Source organism: Terrapene carolina, unplaced genomic scaffold (genome assembly GCF_002925995.2).
Source record: "Terrapene carolina triunguis isolate 2854851 unplaced genomic scaffold, T_m_triunguis-2.0 Scaffold90, whole genome shotgun sequence".
NCBI lineage: Eukaryota > Metazoa > Chordata > Testudines > Emydidae > Terrapene > Terrapene triunguis.
This window is the reverse complement of record NW_020664441.1, coordinates 99,032-116,345: the sequence shown is the minus strand read 5'-3', so window position 1 is coordinate 116,345 and position 17,314 is coordinate 99,032. Positions and strand designations below refer to the sequence as shown.

General features: G+C 43.7%; 1 protein-coding gene across 1 annotated transcript in view; it reads left to right on the top strand.

Annotated features, from left to right (window-relative positions):
• The window catches only part of LOC112117582 (NACHT, LRR and PYD domains-containing protein 3-like), a 475,696-nt gene that overhangs the window by 447,591 nt on the left and 10,791 nt on the right, over positions 1-17,314 (top strand). Inside the window, exons 11-12 of the mRNA XM_026650507.1 lie at positions 1,752-1,922; positions 16,625-16,798. Coding sequence (XP_026506292.1) covers positions 1,752-1,922; positions 16,625-16,798 — 345 coding nt within the window. The remainder of the gene's footprint in view (positions 1-1,751; positions 1,923-16,624; positions 16,799-17,314) is intronic.

The window sequence follows — 17,314 nt, the reverse complement described above, 5'->3', positions numbered from 1 at the left end:
CCTCAAAGCTCCGCCTGGCAGTATACAGATGGATAGGACTCATCTCAGGGCTTGTTGTTTTCTTTTTATTCCCACTATCAGTGATGTTTAGCCTCTTCCTTCTCTCTTGATGATGAGCAGGTGCCACTCCCCATTACACACCCTCCAGAGGAGAGAACATACCAGCTGCACTCAAAGACTCCCTGGGTCAGTGATTTCCCTGCTCATAGCAACCACCACCACATGCACTTTCCTTTCCCCCACCCCATGTTCTAGGAGTCACCACTGGGCTGCATTTCCCCTGCCCAGTGCAAGTGCAGCTTCCTGTTCCCTCCCGAGGAGTGAAACCTACAGATCACTGGTTCCTCACTGCAATAGGTGACAGGAGATGCAGCTGTTCCAGGACACTTCACTGGTAATCAGTGACTGATAATTCTTCCAGGGAATAGGTCTCAACCTTTTGCACATTATCCTGTCCAAGGGGGAAGAACAAAACAAAACAGGTATCACCGGTTTATCTTTCTCCTTCCCCAAGGAAGGGGATTGCCCAAATGCTCCATTTACACCTCAGGATACCCCAGTGTGCACAGCTGCCCAAAACACTGATCCTGGCTTCTCCCCTCTCCTCGAATCTGTGCCTTTCTGTAGTGCTGTAAAAACACATTTTATATCTTCTGATACTTACCAGCAGGGGCGTCATTCACTATGGGGCAGTTGCTCCTGCCCCCCCCACCGTCTTTCCATAGGTCTATATGCTTCATTATGCGCCCTCCCTGACTGTGTACGATATAACTACATATAATGTTCTATAAGCTAACATAGCTTCAACCCCCACCCCCTGAATTTTTCTGAGATGAGGCCCCTGCTGACTAGCCCTGCTGTGTAAGTTCCCACAAGGGCTGCCTCAGACTTTCCACAGCACACTAAGGGCTTAGTCATCCTCCTTGATAAAGGATGGCCTGTGTTTTCAGGGTGTGCCTGATGACAGATGGTTGTATGAACTGGAAAAAACAAAGGAAGAGCAAAGCTGTGAGGATGGCTTTTTTTTTTATTGTGTCCTCCAGGCTAATAACCTCTGGACAATTTAAGAATGTCATTTAAGATCAAAATCCATTGATTTTGCTCTATATGCACTGGAGTAGGGTAGTTTTGATTATAGCTGTCAAGAAGTGAATCCACATCCAAAATGGTAATATGCTCATCTAGACTACCATGTGGATCTCCATACCAGCAATATAGTCTTAATTATTACCCTCAAATTTAGCCCTTTTCCCCCTGCCATCACCCTGTAAGTCTCTGACTCTGTTATCTGCACACATTCTAGGGCACCCATCTTTACCCTTCTGTGGGCTCAAGCCATAATTTAGTTAATTTAGGTACCCCACCCTTTCCTGTCCTGGGCTCAGGGTATAAGGCACCCAACTTTACCCCTCCATGGGTTCTGGGTTCTACTGCTTTCATCCCTGGTCTCAGAGGAAGGTGGGTGTAATACAGCTAGTGCTCACCTCATCAGGCCTGACTGTCAGAGCTGGGGGCAGAGACAGGAGACGGCTGCATCCTGTAGTGGAGCAGCAGTGTTGGGGTTTAGACAGGAAGTCCCACCCACTGCTTGTTTCTCACTGGACAAGGGGTGGGGCTTGGGACAGAGTCGGTAGCAGGACTTCTGACTTGTTCTGATTGGTGAGGCAGAGGGGTTGATGGGTGGGTCAGAAGAGCTGTCACAAGCCCGTTCACACGATGATCCCCATTTTCTCCCTTTCTGTCTCCTGCAGCTTGTGGAAGTGCGGTGTCACCGACACTGGCTCTGGGGATCTTGCTGCTGTTCTCAGAATCAGCCAGTACCTGACAACGCTGGAGCTGGGTTATAATTATCTGGGAGTTTCTGGAGTGCGGCTGCTGTGTAAGGGACTGAAACATCCAAACTGCAAATTAGAGAGTCTGCGGTAAGTAACATTTAGCCTCCTTTATGCATTTACGGGTGTCCTTTATGTAAAGTGCTCAACAGGGCACGTAGCTGGTCTCTGCTCTCTGCAGTTACAATGAGAATCTGAAAACCAAGTGTCTCTCCAGCACTTGCATGAAGGACTCACAATATGTGCCAAGCCTGCTGTATTTGGGAATGTAAATCTAGCTGGGCCCAACCAAGACAACTAACTCCACAGCCCCTTGGTATAAGTTTTAAAACAAACTTTTAATTAAAATGCATTTACTAAAATGCACTCTGACCCTTTAGCTTGCAACCTACTTTTTAAGTCATTTTAATGACTTTTGACATTTTAATTCTCATATAAAACGAATGAAAACAAAAGAGGCTCCAGGACACTGAGGATTCTAATCCACACATAGTGGCCCCTGCCTTTGAGGTTTCCAGGGCTGGGGCTGAAGCTGGTGTCTGCTCAGAAACAGCACCAATTTCATGAAATATCCTTTGAAGTGCAGCCTGCTGGGAGTGAGGTTGTGTGTTTACAGTTACCAACAGAGCAGGCTGGAGCAGATGCCAGTGCTGGACTCCTTGTATTAAAAAAAAAACACCTTTGGGGAAAGCTGTGGCTCTTCCTTTTTCAATTTCAACACATTTCTGCTTCTTTCTTCTCTCAAGGCAGAAGGCCCATCCATGCCTGTGAGATCCAGGGAAACTCTGTGGACTTGAGGCCAGATTTTCAAAAGAGCTCAAGATTCAGCAGCTCCCACTATGACAATTCTGCCCAGATTTTCAGAAGACTTGAACCCTGGAAATTCAGCTCTCCTGAAAATCTGCCCCAAAAGTACCAGCAGAGTGAACAGCAAAATCAACATCCTTTTGCAGCAGCTCTCCACCGTTGGGGTTAATGCCCTTAACCTCTAATGACTGGCCCCCCCATTCTCTCCCAAGAACATCAGACGCACTGCCTGAAGGGCTGAGGTGCTTCTGACGCCATCTATCCTCAACAGCCCTCAAGCAAGGCCTCAGAGCTCTGCTTGGCAGTTTGCAGATGGATAGGACACATCTCAGGGCTGTTTGTTTTCTTCTTTTATTCCCACTATCAGTGATGTTTAGCCTCTTCCTTCTCTCTTGATGATGAGCAGGTGCCACTCCCCATTACACACCCTCCAGAGGAGAGAACATACCAGCTGCACTCAAAGACTCCCTGGGTCAGTGATTTCCCTGCTCATAGCAACCACCACCACATGCACTTTCCTTTCCTCCACCCCATGCTCTAGGAGTCACCACTGGGCTCCATTTCCCCCGCCCAGTGCAAGTGCAGCTTCCTGTTCCCTCCCGAGGAGTGAAACCTACAGATCACTGGTTCCTCACTGCAATAGGTGACAGGAGATGCAGCTGTTCCAGGACACTTCACTGGTAATCAGTGACTGATAATTCTTCTCCCCATTCCATGGACTCGCAGAGAGTCTTACAGTGATGGTGGTTCCTCTTCCTTGTGATAGTTGCCCCTTCTGTCCTTCATACGGTGTAGGAGGGTGAGGGATTAGTAACTCACTGTTGGGGGTATGGGGAGGGAAGACACACAGCTGAAGGATGTCTGCTTCACTGCTATATTGCTCTGAGAGATCTGCTATGAGATCTAATATCCCATGAAATAGTCTCCAGATGGAAGCTCCATCACTTGGGACGTCTTAATTCTCTACTAGACAACTCACTGGAACACACATTGCAGAGAGCAATCCTGCACTGGCAGGGGGAAGTACTAGGTCAACTAATAGGGGTGGCATGTGAGCCTGGTTCAGTGCTCCTTCCTACCCCTCCCCATGTTGTGGCTGTAATGTGCTGCAGAGAAGGGGTTCTCTGTAGAAAGTGGAAGTGACAGCTCACTCCCCACCATCACCCGCCGAACCTTGATTGACAACAGCCCCAAAAAGACATATGAGGTCTGCAAATCACCGACCAGGCAAGTTGCTGGTTATGAGGAGTGTGGTGATGTACTGCCCAAAGGTTAAATTTAGATAGGAATTGGCAGATCAAGGTGTGTAGGGGGCAGGGTTGGATGCGGGGAATGTGGTGTACTTTCAGAAAGGTCTGTATCCCATAGAAGACTGAGTGTTGGTTGAAAGAGAATGAAAGTCAGGAAAGAGGGATGGAGAAATGGGGATGTAGCGTGAGGAGGAGAGAGCTCACACACAGAAAAGAGACCAGGATGGGGTATTGACAGATGGGCAGCTTTTCCCCGTTAGGGGCTAGAAGACAGGACTTCTTAGAGGTGTGATGTAGGTATAGTGTATTGTTTGTAACACAAAGATGTTTAATTTTGTGAGATGGCAATTTGCATAGTTCTAGGCCCAGCCAAGTGACAAATAATAAGCTGAATTTGGGGAGTTGAGGTAACAACAAAGTCCTGAGCTATCAGAGCACTTGGGATCAGTGCAGCTCCCTTCACTGGGCTAGTCAGCAGACTCCTACCCCTTCCTACTTCCTTACAACATACGGGAAAATTTTTATTTTGCTTACCTGAGTTACCGAGTAAATCACAGAAGGCAAAAGATCCCCTGAGTTTCGGGGCTGTAACAGCCAATCTCTCTGGCATTTTTTGATGGGTCAGATTTTTGGGTCTTCTCCTGGAAAAATGGGACCAGCACAGCAAGTTCATCCATTTAACTGGTTTGGAGAATAACAGGGCATGTAGGAACCAGCTGCTTATTCTGCTGCAGCTGGAAAGTTCCCATCTCAGGTTATTCTTATAGAAGCACTTGGGACTCCTGTGTACTGTGTAAATGGACCCTGTCTCCTTGTGCCAAAGCCAGGGAATAGGTCTCAACCTTTTTATTATCCTGTCCAAGTGGGAAGAACAAAACAATACAGGTCTCACTAGTTTATTGTTAGCCCAAACCATAGGTGCCTCCTTCCTTTGGGGAGGAGAATATACTATTTACACATCAGGATACCCCAGTATGCACAGCTCCCCAAAACACTGGTCCTGGCTTCTCCCCTCTCCCCAAATCTTTCTGTAATGCTGTAAAAACACGTTTACATCTTCAGATACTTACCAGCGGGGCGTCATATGCTGTAGGGCAGTTGCCCTTTTGGACTTTTCATAGGTCTATATGCTCTATTATGTCTTCCACTCCCCACCTCCACGACTTTGTATGATATAATATAACCACATATAATGTTCTATATGTTGACACAGTTTCACCCCCCATCCCCTGAATGTTTCTGAGATAAGGCCCCTGCTGACTAGCCCTGCTCTCTAAGTTCCCACAATGGCTGCCTCAGACTTTCCACAACACACTAAGGGATTGTTCATCCTCTTTGATAAAGGGTGGCCAGTGTTTTCAGGATATGCGGGATGACAGTCTGTTGCGTGAACTGAAAAATACAAGGGAAGTGCAAAGCTGTGAGAATGGCTTGTTTTGTTGTGTCCTCCAGGGTACTAACCTCTGGACAATTTAAGAATGTCATTTAAGATCAAAATCCATTGATTTTGCTCCCAAAGTCCTTTCTTTGTCTGTGGGTCCCTGAAGATGGAGTGCAGAGGGGATCTCTCCCCCACACACACACACGGGTATGTGTGTGCGTGTGTGAAAGGGAATCTCTCTCTGATACACACACACACACACACACACACACACACACACACACACACACACAGAGGGCAGGGAAGTGTAGGGGGTCTCTATCATACACAAAAACAACAAGGAGTCTGGTGGCACCTTAAAGACTAACAGATTTATTTGGGCATAAGCTTTCGTGGGTAAAAAACCTCACTTCTTCAGATGCATTTTGTGGATACAGACTAACACGGCTACCCCCTGATAGTTGATATCATACCCAGACTCCTACAGTGCTGATTATCAGTTACTCCTGTGGGGAAATAGAACAGGGGGGCCTTCTTTTTAATAGCCAAAGCTGTGAATCTGAAGGCCCCGAAATAAACCCTCCAACAGAGATCTGTTATACTGACTACCCTTACACAGAGCAGTACAGGCCTAGCCCTGAGCAAGACTGAACAACACAGTTCTCTGCCAAACTCGGTCAAGGGTAATGGCCAGAGGAGGGGGGAGAAAAAAAACAAAGAACAATGCTAAAGGCTACAACAGAAACTGCTTTAGCAATATAATAACCGCAAGTTTATGAAATATAATAATAACCGCTTGTTTACGAAAACAGAATATCCGCTTACATTAAGAAATTGCTTTGCAAAGGGCTGATCACTCTTGCAGTTGCAGCTATCTGCAAACTTTCCAATTCCAGCTATCTGCAAAACTAGCCAATCATAAATCTTCTTTAGGCGTCCCATAGTAACCCCCTTAACCGTAAAACCCCGGAAAATAACATGTACCTTGCCGAGAAATGTACCCAAACTGGTGCCAAGTACCACCCCTGGGGGAAAACCACCAAACGCCCCTGTACCCAAATAAAACACCCAATTCTTGGAAAAATAATGAGGAAGGTACCGGGAAGGGGGGACTGACCCCAACCCCAATTTCTTAACTCATGACGTATTGTTTGTACTTTGCTTGCGGTTTAATGAAATAAAAGCCGCCTGCGAGCGGTCCTCGGGGTGTCAGTTTTCGAACTGCACCCCAAACACGTTTGGTACGTATTGCAATAAAGGCCTCAGGCTCTGAGTCTGTGAACTAAAATCAGTGCGTGGGTGATTCTTTCTACGACACTCCCTAAACAGTTGTCCCTAAAAACCTAATTTTGCTCCAGCCTGAAAACAGTCAAAGTTTTATCAAATTTGAGTGAGTGGCACTGGGACCCCATGCACCAGGTCACAACGCCTGGATCTGGGAGCTAGACAGCCTTGCAGGATTGGAGTTGCTGCTGCAGGTGAGTGCATGGTGGGCTTTACACCCTCGAGGGCCTCTCATCCCCAGGGGCAGGCCATGATCCCCAGGGCCTCCCATGAGCCCCTTTGACACATTCTTACAGGTTGAAATGCTCAGAACATAGGATTTATACAACAAATTCTTAAGTACTATATTTTAATATTTGTTGCATTTAGTACTTATTACGTTAATGTATATATCATATATCATGGTTAAGAAATGTATTCTAAACCAAACATTTTTTGCACTAAAGCTATTTACTGGGTTGCAAAAGGCCATCAAGGTTTCCAAATGGGTCCTGAGACCAAAAAGGTTGAGAACCACTCTTTTAGCTCAGCCATGGACCCAGGCCTTCTAGATTCCTGGCTCCCCATCAGCCCTACTGGATTGATGGGGAGCTGGGAACCTAGAAGCCCTCGGAACAGTGGCTGAGTCAGGAGCCTTAGAGGTAGGGAGTTGGGGCTTCCAGAGTTCACAGTTCCGCAGCAGGGAGCCAGAAGTCAATCCCTAGCTTGGGCCGGTGTTCTCGGTGTTGCTAGGTGCTGAGCTGATGACTTCCTCCAATTCAGCAACAAACACATACTTTTTGAATATCATCTTTATTTAATGTAAATTATTTAAATAGATTATACTAAGTTTATGCCTTAATATAGAATGTCATAAATTGAAATTTAATTTTAAATGTTTATTTTTTAAACGCAAAATATTTAATTTTAATTTTAAAAAAATTAAATTAATGTGATTTAAGTAAGAAATCAATGTCTTTTTGATTCTTTTTATTAAAAGAAACATCAACTTTTCTCTGCCATAGTTACTCTCAATATCAGGTGTGAAGCATGAGCCAAAGCAGAACATGACAATAGGCGTAATTTTGCAGGAGTTGCTTCTTTATGTGACCACTTTCAAGTAAAGACTAAAAATATTTAAGTTTGTGTGACAGGGATTTTTAATTTACAGTAGAAACAAATGTGCATGAGGAGGTCTTTCACCAAATCTTCAATTGGAAGCCAAACACTCTGGCAATTCAATTGGAAGCCAAACACTGAGCAATCAAATTTGACCCTTTTACAGAAACTCTTCCACAACTTACCTGTGAACAGCCTCTGTGCATCTAACTTTTGAGCACCAAATACAGTATTGATTTGGTAAACAGATGTTCCATGTGTTTGTCCCTTAGTCATGGTTCGCGACTCACCAGTTTGAAGATCCAAGTGATGCTCATTAGCCATCATTATGCTGTGGGGGGGGTCTCCTATTTGGGTTCCAATGTCTCAATGAAAAGTTGCTCCAATGAGCTCCTCTGTTCATTCTGTCAACCATCAACAACTCAGGTGGTAACAGAATAAATTCCACATTTTGTTTACAGTAGTTGTAGTATTATTTATTAGTGAATTGCAGTAGTGGAAAAATGCCTTGGCTGAGATCAGGGCCTCACTGTGCTAGGCACTGGACATGACAGGTGCCCCCAGGTGGTGCTGTTACAGGTGTCCATGTTCTTTTTGTTTAGGATGTAAACAAGCTTTTATTCTTGGAGAGACATGCAGTGTTTAGGTTATGCAAGGTCTTGTGTAAAGGCAGCTTTGGGAGAGAGGGAGCTGTGTGAGCAGCAGGAGAGTTACTAGGTAAACTCTAAGTGTACCTGTTTCCTCATCACTGATTTCTCCTCTGATCAGCAAGGCCCTTACTACTGCTCAGCAGAGAGATAAAGCTGAAGTCAAAATGGGGCATGGTTGTCAGAAGAAGGAGCAACAATACATGTAGACAATCTCTGCCCTGATGATCCGATAGCCTAAATTAAATGGTTGAAGTCTGAAGAGTTAAGGTTTCCTGGCGATAGCTTATGCCCCTCCAGAATGTCTAGTTCAGCAAAAATCAAATTTCTGAAAATAAGGAAATATAGAGTTAAGGTAAATGCACATGCATCCGTAACTCTGCCCCTCTGGATCTGGCAATAGCCACTGGGAATGATCTGCATGCACTCCAGCTGCATTCGTGGTGTTAAGTGCAGCTGTATTGAATGATGGATGAATAAATGGGAGCAGCTTGGGAGAGCTGGGATTGTGATATGAGGGGATTTGGGTCTGAGTCCCCTTGTATGTTATCAAAGGAAAGAGATGTATGTTTACCTTGAGGTTCCAGTCTTGCATCATTTCAATACGGAGTTGAGTAGCTTGTGTCGGTAGCAGGGCACTGAGATCTTCTTGCCATGGGTATTGTCAGCAGTGAGGTGGGGCATATGAGAGCAGTCTGTAGATTGAATGAGGGTAAGGGAAATTATAGGGTGATGTGGGATTCTGTGTGCAAGTGTGAAGGCATTGTAAAAGGGTATGAAGTGGGTAAATTTTACAAGTGTAGTATTCTGTCAGGAAAGGAGGCTTTTGGGTAAGATCTGAATTATATATTGACCTGGTGAAGTGGCTGATCCTTTGGGATTGGAAGAACTTTATGTGTGATTAATCTGATTTTCAGTAATCTCTCATCATAAAGTCCAGTTGTCTGGGTGGTGAGCCAGCGCCTGGAATGCCTAAGGAGATTGCATCTTTGACTTCTTGTTAACCAGTGTGGTGATACAGAACTTCACTTTTATTACTGGCTTGGTGAAATCTAATTACAGAATAAACCACCAGTTTGGGGTGTGTCTCCCCTATTGCATACTGTCTGTTCTCAATTTGGTATTCTTGTCTGTGACCCACTTAGGCATGGTGACATTTGGTGTAGTCTTGGGCAGGATCCACAGAATCAGGTCAATTAGGCTTTGGATCAGAACCTCACACTACTCAAAATTTAATTTTGATATTGAGAGTTTTAAGGCTTAAAGATTAGTTACAATGAGTGAGCCATGAACATATGAGGGTCTTGACAGAAAAGCCCTTGAAGATTTGTGCTTGCAAAGGGGATTATCCTGTAAGAAGGAAACCCCAGATCAAGAACTGAGAAATTTGTTCACGGACAGTCACCAGAAAGCAGTGTCTCTGCCTTCTCCTGCCCCAGGTGCAGCTACAGCAGAAGCAATCAGAATGCAAACACTGAAATACAAGCAGCATCTTGAGCATGGGAGAGAAATGGCAAAACTTTGATCGAAAGAGAAGAAAGTAATCACTCAGATTGAGAAGGAAGCTGAGGAGAGAGCCAAGGAGGCTCACAGAAGGCGCATGGAACAGCTGCAAGCTGAGAAAGAAGTTGCCGCATTCCAAGCTCTGGAAGAGCAAAAAAATGTACTGCAGTCTGGAATTCCATCTTCTCTCAACTGCAAAAATTGGGGAAAAAATGTCCAGTTTTTATAAAGACTCTGAATATATTGAAGCATTTTTGTCTATCTTTGAGCATCTGTGTGATAGTCACAAGATTCCAGATGACCAGTGAATACCTGTCCTGTAAACCAAATTGTCCAGAAAAGCCAAAGAGTGATTTAATGAAATGGGGGACGAGGATGCTTTGAATCAAGTAAAGTTTAAAGAAACTGTTTTGAAATGCTTTAAAATTACACCTGAATCTTATAGATCAAGGATCGGCAACCTTTGGCACGCGGCCTGTCAGGGAAATCCGCTGGCGGGCCAGGATGGTTTGTTTACCTGCAGCATCCGCAGGTTCGGCTGATCATAGCTCCTACTGGCTGCGGTTCGCCGTTCCAGGCCAATGGGGGACTGCAGGAAGCGGCGTGGGCCAAGGGATGTGCTGGCCGTCGCTTCCCACAGCACCCATTGGCCTGGAACAGTGAACCGCGGCCAGTGGGAGCTGCGATCAGCCGAACCTGCGGACGCTGCAGGTAAACAAACCGTCCCGGACCGCCACCAGATTTCCCTGACGGGCCACGTGCCAAAGGTTGCCGATCCCTGTTATAAATTGAAATTTAGAAATTTCAAAATGTCTAATGGTTTTGCTTATGGGGAATGTGCTCATAAATTGATGGGTTTTGTCAAAACATGGGTTATGGGAGCAAAAGCTTATGGGGATTTCTAGATAAACTGCTAGATTTAATCACTTTGGACCAATTGCTAAAAATAGCTCCTGGAGACATCAAAGCAGCAATCTGTGATAGAGAGCCTGATTCGATTTTAAGGGCTGCAGAAACTGCTGATGCATATATAGAAAATAGAAACCGTGAAGGGCATAAGACCATGAGAAGAGTAGTCCTTATTCACCCCAGTTTAAAAGGAAGGAAGGGTTTAAAAATCAACCTAATCCCAATGTTAGTAGGAAAGCTCATGGAAGCTCAGCACACAAAAACTCTTACCCTAAAAGGAAACCTGTTATCTGCCATCTCTGTGGGGCCCTTGGCCACATAAGAACGAATTGCCCAAACTTTAAAAATACCCCAGCATTAGCACCCACAAACCCCATAATAGATTCTAATGCAGTTACTTTTAAATATGGAGGATAACCAAATATACCCAAACCCGGCCATCTTTAGTCTCAAGGGAGATAATTAAAGAAGGAAATATTCCTATGCATTATGTTAATGCAGAATCTTTGGCTGTCGGTAGAGAATGTATTAACAGTGCAAAAGTTAATGATAAAAGCTGTTTGGGGTGGCAAGACTCTCACTCCATCTCCTCCTTTTTCATCCTCCTTCTCTCTGCTCCCTAAAGACTCCCTCTAGATGTCATTAATTCTTTCTCTCTTGCCCCCTCTATCTTTATTAATTCTCCTCTGTCCCCTGTAATACTTCCCACGGGTGTCCCCTAGTTCCTTTAGGGTCTTTCCCCACTTTCAGTGCTGTTCCTTGAAGGTCTCTCTCCCTCTGCACCATAGTGGGTATATCATTATCCCGCCTTAGTCTTACCTCTCTCATCAAAGATATTATGCTGTGGCGGGGGAGGGTGTTCTTTCGGGGGGTGTTCTTTCCTTACTCTAGTTACTACCCCTGGGTGGCAGAGGAGGTCTCCTTTTAATCCCAGTTGAGGTCCATTCCCCTGACATGTCCTCCCCCACTTTGGGGTCTTTTTCTCCTCAACTTCTCAGGTCTCTTCTCTCTTCTTTTTTTTTTTTTTAGACTTTAAATCTTCTGGGGTTCTTCTCTTCACCCTCCCCCAAATTAGGGTTTATCCCTTCAGATTCCCACATACATCTTTGGGGTTTTTTCTCCCCCTGATCAACCCAATCTTAGAATCTCTTCCCTATTGCAGGCTCCTCTCTTCTTACCTCCAAAATATCTTGGGAGCTCTACTAATCCTTACAACACCTGGGGGCTCCCCAAGGCATGGTGACTTCTCTCCCTTGCACAAATTCAGGACTTTTTTTCTTTCCCAAATGTTGGGGTCCCCCTCCCCATTTGGAAGAGTCACAATATTTTTAAGGCAACTGAGGTGATGAAGGAGTCCATGCAGGTGACAGTTCTGGTGGGAGGGATGTCTTGATGTGTGCAAGATTTAGCAGCTGTTGGGGTGGGGAGGGCTTATACTTGGGAGTGCAGGCAACTTGCTGTGAGGCCTTGAAGAAGAGCAAAGACATCTATGCTTGTGGGTGGTCCTTGAGGTGCACATGCATAACTAGACTGGTGCCATGGTTACCCACTCAGCTGGCTGGCAGCTCCATCAGGAGCCCAGACTCTGCAGAGAAGTTACAGAAACCAGCAGAACATCTGCTTGTATAACCCCACCAGAGACTCTGGCAGGGTGGATTTGATTTAAATCTTGATTTAAATCACTAGTCAGGAAGACTTGATTTAATCATGGATTTCTACATAAAAGTACATTCTTGTTGGTTGTTATAACCTTAATACATATTCTTCACAACTCAGAGATAGATGTAGGTTTCATTTTTTAGAAGGTACACACTATACATTTTTGAAGTGATTTATTTTGAAAACTTTTCAGATTAGTTTTACAACTATATCAGAAAATGAATGATTGTTTGATTATTTCATTTACCAAAGGTAGTTGAAGCAGATATTTATGAAGTCATTGAGAGGTGAACTATTTCCAATTCAACAGATTAATCATTAATATTTGGAGGATTTTCTTGCCATGCTGTATTAGGAGGATAACATCACCAGACAGACATTTAAATTGTTTTATTTAACTTAAACAACAACATTATGTATTCTGGATATTTTTCTTCAACAGCAAACATATAATATTTTAACAAAACAAGCATATGAATTTTTGAATTTAGTTAAACATTCAAGTGTTTTAAAATTAGGGTTGTTTTTGTTAAAATTGTTTTTAACTAAAATAGTTAAATGAAATTTAAAAAAAATTAAATCAACTATGTCAGACAGGTCAACATGAAAAACTTAAAATATTGGCTTCTGCAGCTAACTCAGTTGTCTTCACCTTCATTTTCCTGTTTGTTCATAATCTGGAAAAGAAAAACAAGCTTTCCTGCTTTTTCAGGTCCCAAACGATTTCTCAATTTGGAATGAACTATTCCAAAGGAAGAAAATATTCTTTCTACACTGGCAGAAAAAGCTACTGCTATTAAAAGTGAGATTATCACTTCAACAGTCTTTGAATCCAAGTGCTTAAGTGACTTCCACCAGTTCACTGGTGTGACTTTCTTTAAAACATCATCAGCAAACATATATTTCTTGAATGGTTCACCTTTAGCTCTGAAGTTTATTATAGTTGGCATTATGGAGGGATGATTGCTGGATGTCCATGTCATAGCCAACTCCTCTTCTTCAGCAGTTAAGGTTTGACCCTGGTACCGAGTATTGAGAATATTTGCAAGAAAATGAGCTGGCGATAGTGCTTGTCCCATTCGTGTTTTTTAATGCTTGTAATTTAACTCGGTCATTGCATATTTCTCTTTTTAAGATCTCACTCAGTTCCTTCCAAATTTCAACAGCGTCAGCAATAAAACAGCTATTTCCCTGCATTTTGTTCAAGTCTACAGAAATAGGCTTCAGGGTTCTCAGCATGTGTTCAACATTTCTCTTAAGCCCAATGTTGAGAACTTTGGCTGTGTCAGTGCCATCTATTTTTTCACAATTTTGTTCACAAATTGTCATCAGATTAGGCCATTTCTTGATATAGAGCTCAAAACAGTCCACTATTGAGTTCCATCGCACGTCTTGTGGAAGAGTTAGCTTGGTTCCTCACACTGTTTTTCAGAGCAGCTGTTGCATAGTGGTGGTTACAGAAGTATTTTGCAATTTCAACAACATTAGCTTTTATTTCTGTAACACTGAAGTCTTTGGCTAGGAGGTGCATCAAATTAGCACTGCAACTGTATGTTATTAGCTTGGGACTCTCTTCACTCTCTTCTAAATAATTTCTTCTCATCTTGGATATATTTGCAGCATCGTCTGTGACCAAGCTGCGTACTAGACATTTGATTTTTTTCACAGTTTGTTATAGCTTTTACTGCTACTTCTTATAAGTATTCTGCTGTGTGTGCATTTCCTGATGTATCAATTGGTTCTGTAAGGAAGATATTTCCTTCTTCTGTTGTCACACAACCACATACAACAGGATCATTGTGAACATTGCTCCACCCATCAAGACTCTAGACTTTTTGCACACTGCTCAATTTCTCTTTCATACACTTTATCCAGCAATTTGCCTGCGACATCTGCTCTGTTGGGTGGACTGAATCCTGGTCTTAATGACTGAATCATGTTAATGAAGTGTGGGTTCTCAATCATACGGAAAGGAGTTTGTTGCATAAACAAACTGGGCAATTTTTTCATTAATTACCTCTTTTTGTAATCTGCTGGTTCTTATCACAAACTTATCTATGGTTCTTTCTGGATGATGGAGATTTTTTTTCTTTTTGCTACAGGTGATATACTGTAGCTATGTGACATACATGATGTAACTGAAACAGTATAATAGGCAGATAACTGTTGAAGGTGGATAGTCTTCAGAATCATGTATGTTGAGGATGGATTCTCCTAAACAAAATAAGTCAATGCAGTTATTTAATTATTATTACCATACTGCTCATTTAGTATCACTCATTGCATTCACTGACACTCAGTACTATTTTAAAGGTGAAATTTTAAAAGGAAGATCTGCCTATTTCAGTTTTTTATTTTTATCACAACTGCATCAAAAAATGATAGTACCATAGAGTAACAACTATATTTTTTGCACAAACATGAGAATTCAAAAATAGTCCATAAGGAAGACAGGCAGTCCTTATGAAAGAAGTATGAAATAAAAAAGTTTACCAACCTGAAGATCCTGCATATTCAGACACATTCCTGTCATCATCTTCAATGCAGCTTCCTCCTGAGAAGGAACACTTCTCATGATGTTGTTTTATTCAGGCAACCAGGCCTTGCATTTCTTTGTTGCACTGTTTGCATTTTGCACGCATGCTTGTCTTACCCACAGGTAGAGGAACTTTGTTAAAATATTCCCAAACTGGGTCTCTTTTACGGCCAGCTGCCATTATAGGTTTTCCCTTCTAGTGAGAGAATGGTATGGGAGACCTCAAATCAATGAAGCTACACTCAAAGACCTCAAGACTTCTAGAATATGCTGTTCAAACAGTTTCACTTTTGTTTATACTGCCTGTCCCTCCCTTCTCACATTTATCTTCAGACTTCTTCTCCTTGTCCAGATCTATTCTGCCCCCAACAATCTTCTATTCATTGAACTTTTTGAAACTTTGCACTTTTAGAGAGAGGTAAGAGATTGATTCTGTGTACACAAATTTGCAGAGGGACAATAGGGTTGAGGTCTGTTATTTCTCACCTCTATATATTATTTATGTATTTATTTTAAAAACATTTTTGCTGTTAACAACCATGTTATCTCTGGAGACACAAATCCACAGTTTGAGAACTGCAAAACTAAGCATCTCTGATGGTATCTTCTGGACCGAGCACTGAGTCCCAGAAGCCCCCGGAACCCCATAAGATTGGGTCCCTAATCCATGAACTATTGGAACTCATTTACAAAATTTTTCTTAAACATTACATGACAATATTGTCTCATACTATATCATTAGAATTTATAATCCCTATTTCATGATGAGATATCTTTGAGCTATAATGTATCTTAATTAAAACTATCTTTTTCCTCAAAAATCCGATTTAAATAAAATCTGATTTTTAATTATTATTTTTTTTAAATCATTGATTTTTTCCACCGTGGACTCTGGAACAGGCCCTGCCAACAGGGTCACACAGTTGCCCTCCTTTCAGGGGCTTTTCCCTCCCCAGATCCTGGGTAACACCCTGCTATGGGGATCTTCCTCTCGTTGTCTCTCACGCCTTTGTTCCCTGGTCTCAGAGGTAGGTGGGTGTGATTCTGCCACTGTTTGGCCTGTTTGGCTTCCTCCCCTTCCCAGGCCTGATGGTCAGAGCTGGAAGCTGATGGGCTGGGGGCAGAGACAAGAGATGGCTGTGTTCTGCAGTGGTGCAGCAGAGCTAGTGCCAGTCATGAAGAGCAGGATCTCCCAGCTTCTCCTACTCTGAGCCTGGCCCAGCTGCCTGGGGAGGTGGCTCCTCTACAGCCTCCCTGTAGCAATGGACCAGCTCAGATTGGGTCGCACCATCCCAGGGCTGATCAGTACCAAGTCTCACCTGAGTGGGTAGGACTTAAAGGGCAACTTTTTACCCTTTCTGAATTCTGGTTGGTCAATGGAAAGGGTGAGTGGGCGATGCTTAGGAAGGAAGTCTTACCCAAACCTTATTCCTCATTGGTCAGTGGCAGAGATTTGCAGTGTCTAGGCCATTCTCACTGTTGACTGGTGAAGGGTAAAGGGCAAGCGTTGGGGTTTAGACAGGAAGTCCCATCCACTGCTGGTTTCTCACTGGACAAGGAGTGGGGCTTGGGACAGAGTCTGTAGCAGGACTGCTGGCTCATTCTCGATGCTGATTGGTCAGGAATGGGGGCTAGTGGATGGGGTCACCTGTCAGAAGAGCTGTGATGAGCTCCATTCACACCTTGATTCCCCTTCTCTGCATTTCTCTCTTCTGCAGCTTGTGGGGGTGTGGTGTCACAGCCGCTGGCTGTGGGGCTCTTGCCACTGTTCTCAGAACCAGCCAGAGCCTGACAGAGCTGGACCTCAGTTATAATCAATATATAGGAGATTCTGGAGTGGAACTACTATGTGAGGGACTGAAACATCAAAACTGCAAATTACAAAGACTGGGGTAAGTAATATTTTGCCTCCTTTATGCATTTATACATGCTCAACAGGGTGCATAGCTGGTGTCTGCTCTCTACTGTTACAAGGCGTGATGGAGTTCTTGGGGTACAACCTGGAACTGGTGTACCACTGAGCCCTCTGTCCCACCAGCCTGAGTTCCCTCTCATACTGTGATGCTGTGACAAGCTACAAAACTCTGGCAGTGCAAAAGTGCAAAAACTGCACTTACACAGACATCCACAGGAAGGGACACACCCAACTGAGTTACATGAATGCTTCTCCAAGCCACTCATAAACCAACAATAGAGAAGCTCCAGCCAATTCCGCCGCCCCAGTTCCCCAGTCTTGCTCCCCAGCGCTGTACTGTCTTGCCCTAGTCAGAAGCCTGACCAGTATAAGTTTAGTACCCAGTCCGCCCCTCCCTCAATGTGGAGAGGATATACACTAGGCTTTATAACCTGAGCTGAGAGTTCCCAAGCACTTCAAGCAAAATGCATTGTTTTAGGTAAAATATAAAACA